The following is a 15,065-nucleotide window of genomic DNA, read 5'->3' on the forward strand; positions in this document are numbered from 1 at the left end:
GGCGGAGCCAAACACGGTTCAGTTGGACTCGGGCACGGTATGCGTGTAGCGTAATCGCAAATCGCGCCAGAGCGCGGAACTGAAACATGGCAGCAAAGGGGTCACTTCGGTCGACTGCATAGAGGCAGTACCTGCTGGATATCTGGGCTGATGAGAGTTTCAAGGAACAACTGGATGCGACGCACAAAAAAAGATATTCGGTAAAATACGGGACTATCCTTAAAAGAAAATCGTCCTTTATATTGCAGCATGATTAAATGAAAATCGCTGCGTTGCATACTCGATAAGTCCGTGAGAGGGCCGTGTGTCATCGCACTCAAAACAGCTCTAAATAAACCACAAAATAAGGACATTAATCACAGACACCATTGTGCTGTGCGACACAGCTTTTCTTTCTGTGTGTTCTTCTGCACAATAAGTCACACCGTGATGACGAAAGCATGCTCAGGTCCAGAACATTAAGCACAATGTGAGCACAGATCAGCGGGGGAGGGGAAGGGGGGGACAGTTGTACTTGGGCACGGTACACGGCAACTGTGCCTAGTGTGAGAACGCCCTTAGCTAGAGGCCAAGTTGAACCTTAGCCCTGGGTTTGTGATCTGGCCTAATCAGTTCCTCATGTCCTTCACAACCGTATTAAACGTTAAAAAAACAGACCCCTGGCCTGCTGGCTTATGTGTGCCAATCAGCTGACAGGAAGTTCCTCCCCCAATACCACCAGTCTGTCAGGCCGATATAGCACTTTGCCTTGGATACAAGGTTTCCGGTACCGGCAGTGACACCGTCCCACGTCGGAGCGGAGGAGGGGCCCTCATGCACATACGAGCCAGATGACTCAGAGGCGAGGCTGAGAAAATCCCCCACCTGGGGCCTCGCATGGCTTCTGCTTGTGGAAGGAGAGTTGGGTGTGGTGCTCCGTCAGCGAGCGGATGTAGTCCAGGCACGGCGTGACATCCTGGAATGCTGGCGGACTATTTCAGGATGAGCATTCTCCCTGTAAACAAGGTCAGCTCCTGAGTTTCATCCATAACGGAGACTTCTGGAAGTTCTCCGAAAGCACAATGGTGTCCTGGAAACCAGCAGTATGCAAACCTTTAGTCGTGACCAAAAAACATCCTGCAACAAGGAGGCTCCGTAAGCAGCTTCTGTTTTGCTGATCTACCTTCTGGGAAGGTCGTTTACACCCTCCGCTCTGTTACGAGGGTAGGTCACAGCAGACGTATAACATGGTCTTACCGTCTGGCACCAGCTTCCCACACCTTCCCCAGAGGATGTACTGAACCGACCCAGTTCTGAAATTGAGTGTTTGGCTGCCTACCTTAGGTTACCTTCTGTCCAGAGCTCCTTTGAAGAGGAATCTCAATCAAGCCCACTTAATTAGGAGCTCAGCTGGAACCAATTGTAAACAGAGGTCCCCGAGGACTAAGTCCATTTATGGAGGATCTTCCAGTCTATCTGCAGTACAGTGATGGTGTTAGTTTATACATCTGTGGGGGGAAAAAAACCCAACAATGTCCCGCAGTGTGAACCCCAACCTGTAGAGGGCGCCAACAAAGATGAGCATCAGAATGCAGGAAGGTGGATCCAGCAGCCAGAACTGGCTGTCTGTGAGGTACATACAGACCATCTGTAAGCACACGTGGTCACACGGCAGGCCGTATCTGGCAAAGGCGTGATCAGGTGTCTGGGAACAGCAGGACTGGCTCAGAGACCTTGGGCAACAGATTCACCAGCCACGGCGATACTTTGAAAAATCCCACCAGTGCTGCGTTTCCCTCAAATGAACATAATTGAAATAAATGGTCTTTAAAAAGGTTGCACCTGCAACTAACGAGCATGACCTGGCAAGCCTGGTTGGACCCTTCAGCCAGTTGTTTTTAGGGTTAGGTGAAGATGGGAGAAATACATTCCCAAAAAAGGTATGGGATGTGAAGGAGCCTGGTATCAAAGCCAAACATCTATACAACCTTTAGCCGACCTTCACTGCTGGAACTCTACAAATGTGTCCAAACTGTCTCCAAGACCTTTCTCAAGGACCATTTCTTTTCAGAGGGATTGGAACCATCCACTCATGAACCCTTTGGAAAAGGGTCTCGATTCCAGGAGATTAATTAGGTCTTAAAGTGCTGTAATTCCTGCCCTTGTTTTTTTGTCAGTCTGTCCCTGAATATTTTGAAACATTATTTCAGGGATGCCTTTGGATTGAAAACAGGACAGTGCATTTGTCAGACAGCAATAGAAAAATGCATTGTTCTTTATTGATTTATTACACCTTGGCGGGCCCCGAATCCTTTACGCAAAACTTATAGCTGTGTTCCTTCAGAACGAAATGAAAATGAATTCACTTCATCTAATTTAACTTGGTGACAAGGACAGATTTGGCATTAGAAGACCATTATTGTGCCTGGTCAAGAAAATGCGAGAATTCCTCTGTCTGGCATTAAGAGTGTGAGGCTAGCATTCAGGATTAAGTGGTAGATCAGGATATCGGATTGTAATTTGCTGGCTTCTGTTTAGTTTTTAAATTGTGCGAGCCGTCTCCTAAGGGCACAGAAAACCAATACATTATTTTAAAAATGTGCGTGAGAACTGAAATCGACAATAATTTAAATTAATGCATTTTCACATGTTCTGTACGCCTTCTAATAAGCAAAGATATTATATTAGGAGCTCACAGCTCCAGCTACCTGATGGGATGTGGTCTACCTATTGGACCTATATGTGGGGTGAAATAGAAGGATGCTGAGGATCCCTTTGCAGAACTGGGGTCAGACTCGACCCCATACTCTTGCGGTGCTGTGTAGCTTCCACTAGCAATCCTCAGCCAGCGAGCTTTCAGGTTGAATAGTTAACTTTAGTGTAAATGGCTCCTCAAACCTTTCATTCAGCAGATTCAATTTTGGGAACACGGCTCCAAGTGATCCAGGGTGGAACGGTATACTGTTTCTGCTCTCCATGTCTACCTACAATAACAACAATGAAACAAAACATTGAGGGTTTGAAGGGGAATGAGAGTAAAGACCATGACCCCACTGCAGTAGAAAACACACGGTTGCTTTGATTCTGCTCTTTTAAATGTTCCCATGGCTGTTCCATTCCTCTCGTTTGTTCTCTTCTTGTCTCTACTGCCTTTCATTTCGGCATCTCTCTCTCTCCAAGGGCCTTTCTGCCCTTAGTTTAATAAAACATAACCCCCTAAGTCAGATGCAGGCTCTGTATATTTGTGTACAAAGCTCTATTTAAAGCGCCCAATGGTTCCTGTTTGTTTTAGTTTTTTTTTTTTTTTTTTTGTACGTCTTGGCGATTTACTTTAGCTGAAGTGTTTTTTGGAAGCATCTGCAGCCATTCAGAAATATCACTCAACCCCTGACTTGTTTTGCCAATCAAAGTGCAGCAGCAGATCTCTGCAGGCCCATCAGTAAACACTGTAGTGTGCTAGAAATCAGGAGAATGTGTTCATGTTAGACCGGGCGAGATGCTGGAATGAGAGGAGGGAACGGAGGCAGGAGTGGGGACAGGTTAACAAAGGCGGTGGGGAGGAACAAGCAAAAAACCACCGGGGAGAAGAAAAGCAGAGGGACAGGGTGGGGTCCCAGCTGACCTAGGGGCTGAGGTGACGGCTGAGCCGGACTTAGGGTCTGAGGGGATTTACAGGGATGAGAGAAAAGAGAATGATTGCCTCCCCTCTCAGTCTTACAATCCAATAAACCATGTCCCCTCATGCCATGCATTCGACACACAACAGTGCTAAAAATATCTCCTAACATGCTGACACCCCCCCCCCCCCCCCCCCATTGTGAATCGGACGACTATCCAAATCGACATACTTCAGTTGGCATGAGTTGGTAGCTAGTCATGGATTACAGGTTGTTTCCATCGACTCTTAATGTGCCGCTTGTTTACTGACCGCTAGTGACTGTTTGCAGCCTCGAAGTTCGTACGAATTCCTGGTTTGTGTCATTCTGTAATTTGTTTTGGGGCACCATGCAATCCCAGTGGATGATGCCGGCCAATCCTGGGTCACTCCCGGAAACGACAAATGAACAACAGACCCCAAACCCCCACGGTACCTGTCACCTACACCCCGGACTCTTTGCTCCAGATAACATTGCAGCACTTCCATCGCAGATATCCGAGCAAACCGTTTTACCTCATTAAAAAAAAAGCCATCAATATTCAAATGAAGCACTTTCCTCATTAATGGCCACTGCACAGTAATTGCACGACTTACGGGCCTTCACTTCGTAATTGTGCATGGTTTGCTAAACCCTTGACTAGAAAGCCTTACCTCGGGTATTCCAGAAAATTGTTTGCGATACCCTCCCCCGCCACCCTCCAGCGATGCCCGAACCCTTAGCGTTGCATTGAAGTCGTGCGTATCCAGTAGACGTGTTGGCCGCGGTCACTGGCGTTTGGAGCCAGTCAGCTCAATTAACACTTCTCTGGCTTTTGCCCGTAACGTTCTGTGGATTTAATGCAGCTGTAATTCTCCTGTTCTTCCACTTGCCTTGCGGTTGCCATGCTGATGTCTGTTTTAATTGCCCGTCAGTAATCCGGCAATCCAGTGTAACCTCTTGCCCGGCCAAAGCTGCATGAGACACCTTTCCCATGATTCCATGTTACCAGCACCTTCCGGGCTGGGCCTCCAGTGTACAACAGAGTCTTGTGGCTCTGAGCGTCTTCTTGCATCATGCCCCCCCACCCCCCACCCCGAGTCTCCTAAGCTCTTGGATGTTCTTATTGTTGCTTCTGGCACCTAAAGCAAAGCAGACTTACCTCTCCTCTTAAATGGATTTCGGACTATTTTCAGCAGACTTGTGTCTCCCTACTTAGTGCCCATCCCACCAGCTTCTCTGGAAGAGTCCTGGGTGATTCTCATGCCAAGAGCCAACGTGGGCAACTTAACATTTATTTTTTAACTCCAGTTTATTTTCATGTCCTCAGCTAATTGTTTTAATCTTAAGAATTCGCTTGGTTGGAGCTGTTCTTTGTAAATGTAGGAATTTTATGTTCTTCATCCGTATCTTTGAACAGGTTGAAGTATTTAGTTTCTATTGACCAGTTAACGGGTCAGTGTGTCTGTCCGCAGCTGCCGCCTCCATGCTGTGGAGCCACAGCGTATTGCCAAAGTATCAGATTTTACAGAATTACAGAATCTCGGCTAGAGAACACACAGAAATGTTCATCTTTCCAATTTCTGAAGAAATGCCAAGAGGTTGCTGAGTGAAGTGAAGCAAGCAGAGTACAACGCTGCGGGCCCGCCGGCCTGTCTGTGACGGGGGGAGGGGATAAGGTGGGGCCCAGTTTCCAGCCACGAAAGATGATTGGATGATTTGACAGAAGGTTGTCTTTGTGTGTCTCTCAGTAAGTGCTGTGCAACTTATGGTGAAGGACATGGGCTTTTAACCTCAAGTCAGTGGTTCAGATCTCAATAGAGTCATGCTGCAATACCCTTGAGCAAAGTATTTAACCTGAATTACTCCAGTAAAACACCCAGCAGTATAAGTAAATGTTAATGTTTACGGTATTGACTCAGCCACTGACATTGGGGGGGGGGGGGGGGGGGGGTGCTATATTAGGTACAAGCTGCCCTTGGTCAGATAAGTACATTTTTTTTAATTTCACATGTGATGGCATCTCATCAAATTACAATGACCTTGGAAATTTATGAATGCTTCAAAGAAATTCGCAAAATTACACTCCCGTGTAAAATACAGTTAAATACAGTTTAAAACAGAGTGCCTGGGAGGTTCTCTTTGTCGAGTTAAATTTCAGAGAGGTCGCTGGTTAGGAAAATACTTCAACGTCAAAAATGTATGTAACTATCCAAGGTTTTGCTTGGAAAGGTTACTTGTTCTATGTATATCAGAACGGATACTTGGAACTTAAATATCAGAGAAATTGCTTGTTTACATTTATCTATTTAATAAATGATTTCATCTAAAAAGCCATACAGATTTTGCAGAACCAGGGTCATACAGTCCCTGGAAGAGCTGGGGGTTAAGGGCTTTGCCAAGAGCCTAATGGAAAAATCACTCTGCTAATCTTGGGATTTGAACTAGCGACCTTGTGGTCACAAGCACAACCTCCTAACCTGCTGAACCACACAGCACCCCCACTATGGTGCCCATTTTTTTGCCATTTTAATTTTACATTTTTTGCTTCCACAAAAGCTTTTGGGAAGACAGCTACATTCCCAAATTATTCCAGAATCATTCCCTAGAAGCATTTTTATAATGTAAACTTATCAGAAGGCCAAGCACACTGCTATTGTGAAATTAGCTATCAATCAATGACTGAACAAACCATAATTATTTTGTCCTGGGTATCTGGGCGTGGGGGGGGGGGGGGGGACAACTGCCAATGTCATTCAGTCAGGTTGCTGAGTACATTTTGATCTACTGTGCTGAGCGAGTGACATAGCGCTGTTTCAGCAGCTAGAGAGAAGTGCGGTGTTTATGGAAGGACAACCATGGATCAAATTTCATAAAGCAGGAGAAGAAAGAGGAGGATGTCTGTTTCAGCCTGTGTAGCTGGGGGTGGGGGGGGGATTGGACTGACAGCTGATTTCTTAGCATGAGCCTGCGTGACAAATTAAGTACAGTATTTGTCTGCACTTCTATTTTCTCAGTAGTGTGAATTGCAAGCCGTTCATCCGAGTGTTTGTTTGTCCGTGCGGGTGCAAACGAGTATAACAGAGACTCAAATCCGTGCGGCTGCAGGAAGGTTTAATTGGGATTTCGAGAGGGAGGGAGAGGAGCGTGTTTAATTGGTCGAATGAGGAACGTGTGAGGAGAATAAGGGGCTACCTCTCACTAGCTCCTCGCAAGAACGGGATTGTCGTCCTCTGCAACAGCCTCGCCGCAGCTTTCAGGCGGAGGTGCGGAGGTGCGAATCCACGAGCTCCGTCACCGGGGGGAGACCGGCTGGTGAAGACGAGACCATATCCATAAGCATCCTGGTCACATGCCACCACACATCTGACATTCTGAGAACAGCTAGTTGTGCTTCTATCCAACTCTCCTCAAAGGTCAGCTGGATAAGTAGGAAGTTTGTCTTAAAGGCAGTGATATGCATGTTGACTAATTGTTTCTTTATTTCTTTTCAGTTCCTCCCAAGATATACGACATTTCCCCCAACATCACAGTTAACGAAGGCAGTGACATCACGCTGAGCTGTATGGCCACTGGGAAGCCAGAGCCTACTATCTTCTGGAGACACGTCACTCCTTTAGGTGGGTATTTCCCTTGTGGTGTCAGCATGACGGACAGATCCCGGGTCTTTCACAAAGACCCTGATGGGACCCTTACCCGTACAGTCTTCTAGAAAGAGATGCAATTAAACAGACTAATCAGATAATCACATCGACTAATCAGACACTTTGCCTTGAATTATGGAACAGTTAGATACTTCGCGTGGGCATCCGCTATACGATCACAACTCTAATGAGCTCAGGATCAATGTAACTTTATGCCTGTGTCCACAACACAAGAGGAACACACATATTACAGATTAAATTATCTGTGAGTGTTAACAGCTTTACCATTTGGTGCTTATGGACAGCATCCCCTAAAATGCTCACAGTGCATGAATATAAACACTGAAATGATTGCTGTTCAGAATGGCAGAGTAATAGCTGCTTCAGACTCAAACCTGGAATTCTGACCCATCTACGGTTTCTCAGAGTCTGCTGCTGTTCTTTGCTAAACACTTTGAGTCCTCCCTTCGATCACTTCAACAAAGTGAATTGATTCGAATTGATTATAAGACAAAGTGCCACATTTAGTTTGAAGACACAATTAGCAGCAACAGCGAGCTGTCCATAATTTCTCCGGTTAGCTCCGCATAGACCCCCGTAAGCCAATGTTACTCTATTGCCTGTTAACTGGCAATATTCTCACATTTTAAGTAGGTCTGAGACGCGCGTTTGATGGCCCACTGATAGCTAGTGGTGTTTCCTTTCCTCGCGGGGCTTGTAATTGCTCTCATACCGAATACTGGAGTGCTCCAGTAATTACGGGACGCAGGGATACTGTAACTCTCGTATTGCTTGGTTTGACAGTGAAGCTCGCTGATGTCTCCGCAGATATATGAAGACAGATGGGAGGTTCAGCAGACCCTTTCTCCAGGTGGCTATAGCAGGCGTCTGCCCTAGCGTCTGCCCTCATCCGATTAAATACTGATTCAGAGTTTAAGTTATATTAATGTGGCACTTAAAGATCTGCCTGTGTGATTTTAGGCAGAAGATTTACCAAAGACCACAAGTTTTTAATGATGAAACATGTAGTTCCAATCCTAAAGGTGTTTGTTTGAAATCCCCAACATTATTTTCAATAAACCGAATCCAAATTAGTATATATGACAGATGAAAATGAATCCTTCAGCATCCAAGGACCGCAGAATTGCATAATTTGGCATTTTTGTTACATCGCATTTCCCTCTCACGTGAAAAGACTGCAGCGTTTCATAAGTTTCGCTCATGGAGGAGGCTGCACTGGATTGACTCCCGCACTGTGTATGAACAAAGCTGTTTGAATTACTGCTTTTTCTATCAACCTGTTATTTGTCAATAACCTGACATCCAGCTGAGCCCCCCCCCTTTCTCCCCCCTGCTGGACTGTGGTTACTGCATTTTCTATTTCTTTTTTATGATTGTTTTTTACCCGTATATATCTTCCCCGTTTCCTTTTAAACTGGTTAATCTGACAGAATTTATATAGTTCCAAAACAGGCGTAACGTCTGCAAACTTTGACTTTTCTTCTGTCGCCTTGCTGTTTGTGTGCAGCAGTCAATACGTTCCAAAATCACACCGTTGAAATATGTTTGTTTAGGTTTCGAATAAGTCGTTCCGTGTGTTTTTTCTAGCTAAGAAGTTTGACGCCGGGGAGTACCTAACCATCACTGGAATCACGCGCGACCAGACGGGAGATTATGAGTGCAGCGCTCAGAACGATATCTCCTACCCAGACACCCGGACGGTGCGAGTCACAGTGGACTGTGAGTACAGGAGCAGAATCACCTCCTTTTCCTCATACAGTACCAGTCAAAAGTTTGGACATACCTGTCCAAAGTCTGGCAGCTCTGTGGGTTGGGACTGGGTTGCTGCTTCCCTGGGTTTGCAGAGTAATTCCACCATTGGGCCCTTGAGCAGGGCCCTTAACTCTATTTGCCTTAACCTTTATCCAGAGACTGGCTGACCTTACTGTCGTCTCTATGCACCACTCTCATGAGGTGGCCTCCTGAGATGCTTTTCCAGCTGTCCTGAAGGAGGTCCCACATATACTGAGCATTCACTGAGCACTTTTCCTTCACTCTCTGGCCAAACTCCTCCAAAACCATTTCTACTGACTTTAGGTCATGTGGCACGACAATATCACTCTCCTTTAGAAGAGGCTTGACGTGTCCAAACTTTTGACTGGTGCTGGTATGTATGCAATGAAATGCAATTATCTAATGCCACATATACAAAACCAAATTTCTTCTGATCTTAAGGCAGAAATCGCTTTTATATCCTTAAATGTGCCCTGCTGAATATGCAGTAAAATTATGCTTCGTAATCAGCCGCTCTAAGTAAATAAAACACGTACTAAGATGCTAACGCTCGATGTAGCGTTCAGCAAGGGCGTCTGCTCGTATCATCATCCCCATTCTTTTGCTGCTCTTGGTTTTTCCTAATATGTTACCGGATGATTCTCCTTTTCGGAAAATAAATTATTTTTTTTGCAGCGAGGAGAGGTCAGTGTGTAACGAGAACGATTCAATTACGCCAGTAATGAGTCTTTTAAAAGCATGCGAAAGGTTTAATGAGTAATCCAAGTGCGCCGGTGGTAGGCAGCAGCGCCGCTCAACGAGCCCCATCGCCGAGTCATTTATACACGCTGATAATGATCTTTTCATGCCTATTGATGTCTTCTGCCAGAGCACAGAACTGGAAGAAAAGCCGCACTGTTCAGTGAGACCTCTGGGTATTTTAAAACTTTTTAAAGGGAAATGGGGCGGTTTCTTCACACCTACACTCAGAACCAGACAATACATCTCTCATAAGGCAAGAAGCGTTTCATTTTCAAAATTTCTACTTATATTAAAAAACATTAACTTAATATTTACTCATACATATTTATGGAAGCGAAATATTTTATATATTTTATATATATATGTATATGTGTCATATTTATTTTGAAAACCATAACAAAAATGAAGATATGGAATAATGGGAGACTTCACCAGAGTTGGAATGGGACTGAGTTTCAGCCCAGGAATGTCGCATGTCTGGCTGGCCTTGGGGGAGGGTTCCCTTTAACGTGGACTGCCTGCCTGCACGCGCAGATGCCACATTCTGGGGTCGATCAGCAAGTGCTTGTCGGATATTTTTCTCCGACGCTGGTTCTTCTGATATACAGATCAGCCTCGTTAAATATTGTTATCCATAATCATGGTTAGTATTCATCATCTTTGTCAATTGGCTTATGTCAGAGCTGCAGAGATACCCCTGACATGCTAAAACATGGTGTTAAGGCTCAGATTGTGTGTGTGTGTACGGTATGTGTGTGTGTGTGTTTGTGTGTGTGTCTTTGACTGTGTATCTGTACGTGCGTGTGTGTGTGGGCATGTTGGAAAAATTCCTTCAAGTAGTTAATCTTAAGCCAAACTGGCCTCTTTAACCAGTACTTTTGAAAAATGACTTCCTTCATATATTTTATCTGCTCAGACGGGTGAGGTTATGTTCTGCTTTGGAACTGGTTTCTTGCTGCTCACTGCTATAATTCTCTGTTTCCAAGGTGATAATGTCATATCGCAGGTGAAAGTGTAAGGAGGGTGTAGTCGGCACCTTAACACTATGTGTGATCTGTCACTTTCCTGCGAGCCGGTTTATTAATCTGCCTCGTTTGTTCATTCTAAAATATCCTAACAGTGGAAGGTGTGATTCGATGTGGACCATGGGAAATGATTATTATGAGACATTAAATTAAGAAAACAGTAGCATTCTTTAAATTTTTGGGTTTTGCCTTTATGATGGTTGGATGAGAGATCACTCCAGGCCTGAGGCATGAGAGAGGATCATGTTTGAATCGAAGGCTTGAATCGACAGCCGAGTGTTGAATCTGAGGGGCCCTGATAGCAAGTGCAGCCAGAGGAGATTAACTGTCATGTAGACAAGAGAGGCGTAGAGTCTGGTCCAGAAGCCAGGAGGAGCATTTTGAAGAGCTGAGGATCTAAAGCACGTCGGAGCCCTGGTTTCCATATCGGTATCATGCCGGTTGGGCTGCTGGCTGGCTGACCGACACAGCTGAGAGATCAAGAAGTATCAGCTTATGCAAAAGATTGGGCACTCTGGCGGACTGAAGAGTGTCAGAGGCCCAGCGGGGTGGATCCCAGAGGGGTGGATCCCAGAGGGGTGATCCCTGCCGACTGGCTGACCTTAAAGCCGAACTGGCCACGACCGAGGGGATTAATATTCGAGATGAAGGCGGAGGGTCTATTGTATGTCACATGGAGCCAGAAAAGCATGGAGGGAAACTGAGCGATAATTGTCTTCCTCTGAATGGCCTGGGAGACGTTTTCCTTCAAAAGGGGTTTGATTTGAGCCCTTTTAAAGGGAGATGGAAAGCGGGGGCTGCAGAGGGGCATCTGAGATGAATGGGGAGACGACCGGAGCCATTGTCCGGAACGCCGCGGAACGGATGGGGGTCAAGGCAGCGGGTGGCAGGTTTGTGATGGAGCGGCAGGCGAGAGAGAGAGGGGTGGAGAGACGGAGGGAGAGAGAGAGAGAGAGAGAGAGTCCAGGCTCACGGGAGGACTGAAGTGTGACAGAGCCGGCTGGGAAGGCGGTTTTAGAAGGTCCCGGAAAGGAGGACCTGCTGATGTCACACAAAGCCCATTCTGGAAAAAGTGTAGTCTGTAGACTGCTGGTGTGTAGTTCTGCTCCCATGAGTGGAAGGTTTCTGGTTCAAATCCCCTTTCACCATTGGGCCCTTGAGCAAGGCCCTTAAACCCAACTGCCTCACCCTGCTCTCTGGTCCTCACTCTTGTGTTGCTTTGGAACTAAATGGATGAGAAAGTAAATATCCCATCTCCTTTACTTGGTGATGACTGTTGAAAGTGCAGTTTACAAGCAGATCCTTCTTCAGTGTACTAGTAAACCCCAATCACAGTTAAGGGTAGCATTTTAAAATTATGGGCCTTGCTGTGTGCTGATTTTGGGTTATATACCGTGCCAGTCAAAAGTTTGGACACAGGAATCAAACCCCCCCCAGCCCTGGAAGTGTGGGGCAACGGTACCAGAGACTGATGCACCTACTAAATATAACTCAGCTCAAAGTGATGCATCTTGTAACGGTGACGCTGTCAGGCTGCGGTTGACGGTGCTGAATACCACCTGCACACACAGTACCAGTCAAAGTTTGGACACATCTAGAAACTTTAGAATAAAAAATCTGAGCTATAAAATAACATGTATGCAATGATGCACTGGCCAAAAAAAACATTTACAAAAATAATAATTCATTTATTGGTGGGGAGGGGGCAGCTCTGTGGGTTGGGTCTCAGAAGGTTGCTGGTGATGCCGCCATTGGGCGCCTGACCAAGGCCCTTAACCCCAATTGCTCCAGGAACTGGCTGACCCTGCGTTCTCCTCCGTGTTCCATGAGGTGGCCTCCTGAGATGCTCTTCCAGCTGTCCTGAAGGAGGTCCCACGTATGCTGAGCTCTCATTGGCAACTTTTCCTTCACTCTCTGTTTAAACTCCTCCAAACCCATTCCTACTGTGTTTCGGTCAGATGGCCAGGTCAAGTGGTGCGACTCCTTTGTAGGTGGCTTGGCCTGTCTGCTTTTGGCTGGTACCGTAGATTGAGGTTAAGCGATGTATGTTTCAGTCACACGCATGAAAAGTGCATTTAGGCTGCAGGATCCATTTGCTGTGCAAGTCTGCTGATGGGCGTCATTTCAGTGTTAATGTCCCTATCAGTCAAACGCTGGCAAGATCTCCACTCTGAGATCTGCTCACCCCAGCTGTTTATAGAAAACAGAGAGTATTATGCTGCACACAGTGACGGGGAAAATCCTTGTTTCTCAGCTGGAAAAATCATTTTAAATTAAGGAAATATAAAATCTGAAATGATGGCAGTCAGGCGTGATATGTATTCAGATCGGGGGTAGTTATAGGCGGAATTGTTATTATAGTTGAGGTTTTTCTGCTGAACTTCTCCACGATAAATGCAATCGCTGTAATCAAAAAGATGGGACTCACTGATCTGACAGATCTTCACAGAATGCTTCACTGGATCTAAAAAAATAGATCTCACTTTATCACCGGTACAGGAGATCTTAAATTTGGATTAAAATCTCAGTTGTTGCTTCTCTTTCTCTCTACCCGTCGTATCCTCTTAGTCTAAAATCTCAATTATTCCTCATGCTCTCTTATGTTTCATCTGTCTTTCCTCGTTTATCCCTGCCGTTGCAATTTTAGGGAGACGATTCAGGCTTCGGCATTAGTGGGTTAAGAAAAAAGACGACATCCAGTGTTTCTGCAAGAAAATAATAAGTATAGCTTTGCCCGGTAACATTTCTTTACTGTCTGTAAGGAGGTCTTACGGCGGCGGAGTGTAAAGCCGGGCGGCCGCTTTGAAAATACGCCAGACCTTTTGGCGAGATAACTGCACCATTATTTTTCCCGGAGTCTTCCATTAAACCATCACTGGACCAAAGCCTTTGAGTCGGCGACGGATATAATTATTTCTACATGAATATCTAATATTAGCGGGACTGGAGAATAGCTTTCTCTTTCCTCCGGGGTGGGGTCTTCTGCAGCCCTGCTTGCAGCCCACGTCTCTCCTCCTCGCCGGTATCTATGGACCCCGCTTCCCTGAACAGGAGAACTTGGATGGGGTGCCTTTGTGTAGCCCAATAAAAGCAAGATCCCTCTGTCCGTGACGGCCTGCACGTCTTCCCCCGTGACACGATAACTGTAGATGGGACACAAAAGCCAGTGGTTAAATGTGTCATGTGACCGCGGGTTCCATTTTTCCTTGCATGGGTGGGTAATATTCCATGCTCTTCATTTTGCACCATCGAAGGCCTTCGTTGGCTTTCCATCTTCCCAAATCTGCTTGTCGTTTCTGGGGTCCACCCACACAGAAGATGACCGGCGCCCCTGACCATTCCCACGGAATGGGGGCTGAAAGCCAAGCCGCAACCTTGTACTGTACGTGTGAGGGCACAGGCTGCCTGCTGGGCAAACGCGCTACATTCGCATTAATTAATGCTGTGAACCCTTACAAATAGCCACGGGCCAATTGAGGGCCACGCCATCATCGACTGGCAAGCGTCTGTTATGGCAGCGTGATAACACATGGAAAGTGCCCCCCCGGCCCATGCTTTCGCAGGAAAACCGAATCAGCCCAGTGGGGGGGGCTAGCTACTTCACAGCTCCTGGGCTGCAGGTAGGCATCTGACACCCTGTCAGGAGCGAGCGTGCTCTTTGCACGTTTTGCCGCTCGTCCCGGGGCCCGCGAGGCGTGTCGAGGGCACAGCACGCTGCCATGGGATGCCGCAGGTCGTCCTGGCGACCGGCTGCTTCCTCGGGAGTCCAGCCTACCGGAACCTTTGGGTGGGATGGTCACTGCAGTCCTCGATGTTTCCTTGTCAGGGCTGCCGTTACAGGAGCTCCGTAGACGGTCACTGCAGTCCTCGCTGTTTTCCCATCAGGACTGCCATTACAGGAGCTCCGTAGACGGTCACTGCAGTCCTCGCTGTTTCCCTGTCATGGCTGCCGTTACAGGAGCTCCGTAGACGGTCACTGCAGTCCTCGCCGTTTCCCTGTCAGGGCTGCCGTTACAGGAGCTCCGTAGACGGTCACTGCAGTCCTCGCTGTTTCCCCGTCAGGACTGCCGTTACAGGAGCTCCGTAGACGGTCACTGCAGTCCTCGCCGTTTCCCTGTCATGGCTGCCGTTACAGGAGCTCCGTAGACGGTCACTGCAGTCCTCGCCGTTTCCCTGTCAGGGCTGCCGTTACAAGACCTCCGTAGACGGTCACTGCAGTCCTCGCTGTTTCCCCGTCAGGACTGCCG

At 46.8% G+C, this 15,065-nt stretch overlaps 1 protein-coding gene across 1 annotated transcript in view; it reads left to right on the plus strand.

The window, feature by feature from the left end:
- The window catches only part of LOC125716945 (neuronal growth regulator 1-like), an 80,666-nt gene that overhangs the window by 25,538 nt on the left and 40,063 nt on the right, over positions 1-15,065 (plus strand). The window contains exons 3-4 of the mRNA XM_048989808.1: positions 7,109-7,234; positions 8,867-8,998. Of these exons, the coding sequence (XP_048845765.1) occupies positions 7,109-7,234; positions 8,867-8,998 (258 nt within the window). The remainder of the gene's footprint in view (positions 1-7,108; positions 7,235-8,866; positions 8,999-15,065) is intronic.

The sequence above is a fragment of the Brienomyrus brachyistius genome, chromosome 21 (assembly GCF_023856365.1).
Source record: "Brienomyrus brachyistius isolate T26 chromosome 21, BBRACH_0.4, whole genome shotgun sequence".
NCBI lineage: Eukaryota > Metazoa > Chordata > Actinopteri > Osteoglossiformes > Mormyridae > Brienomyrus > Brienomyrus brachyistius.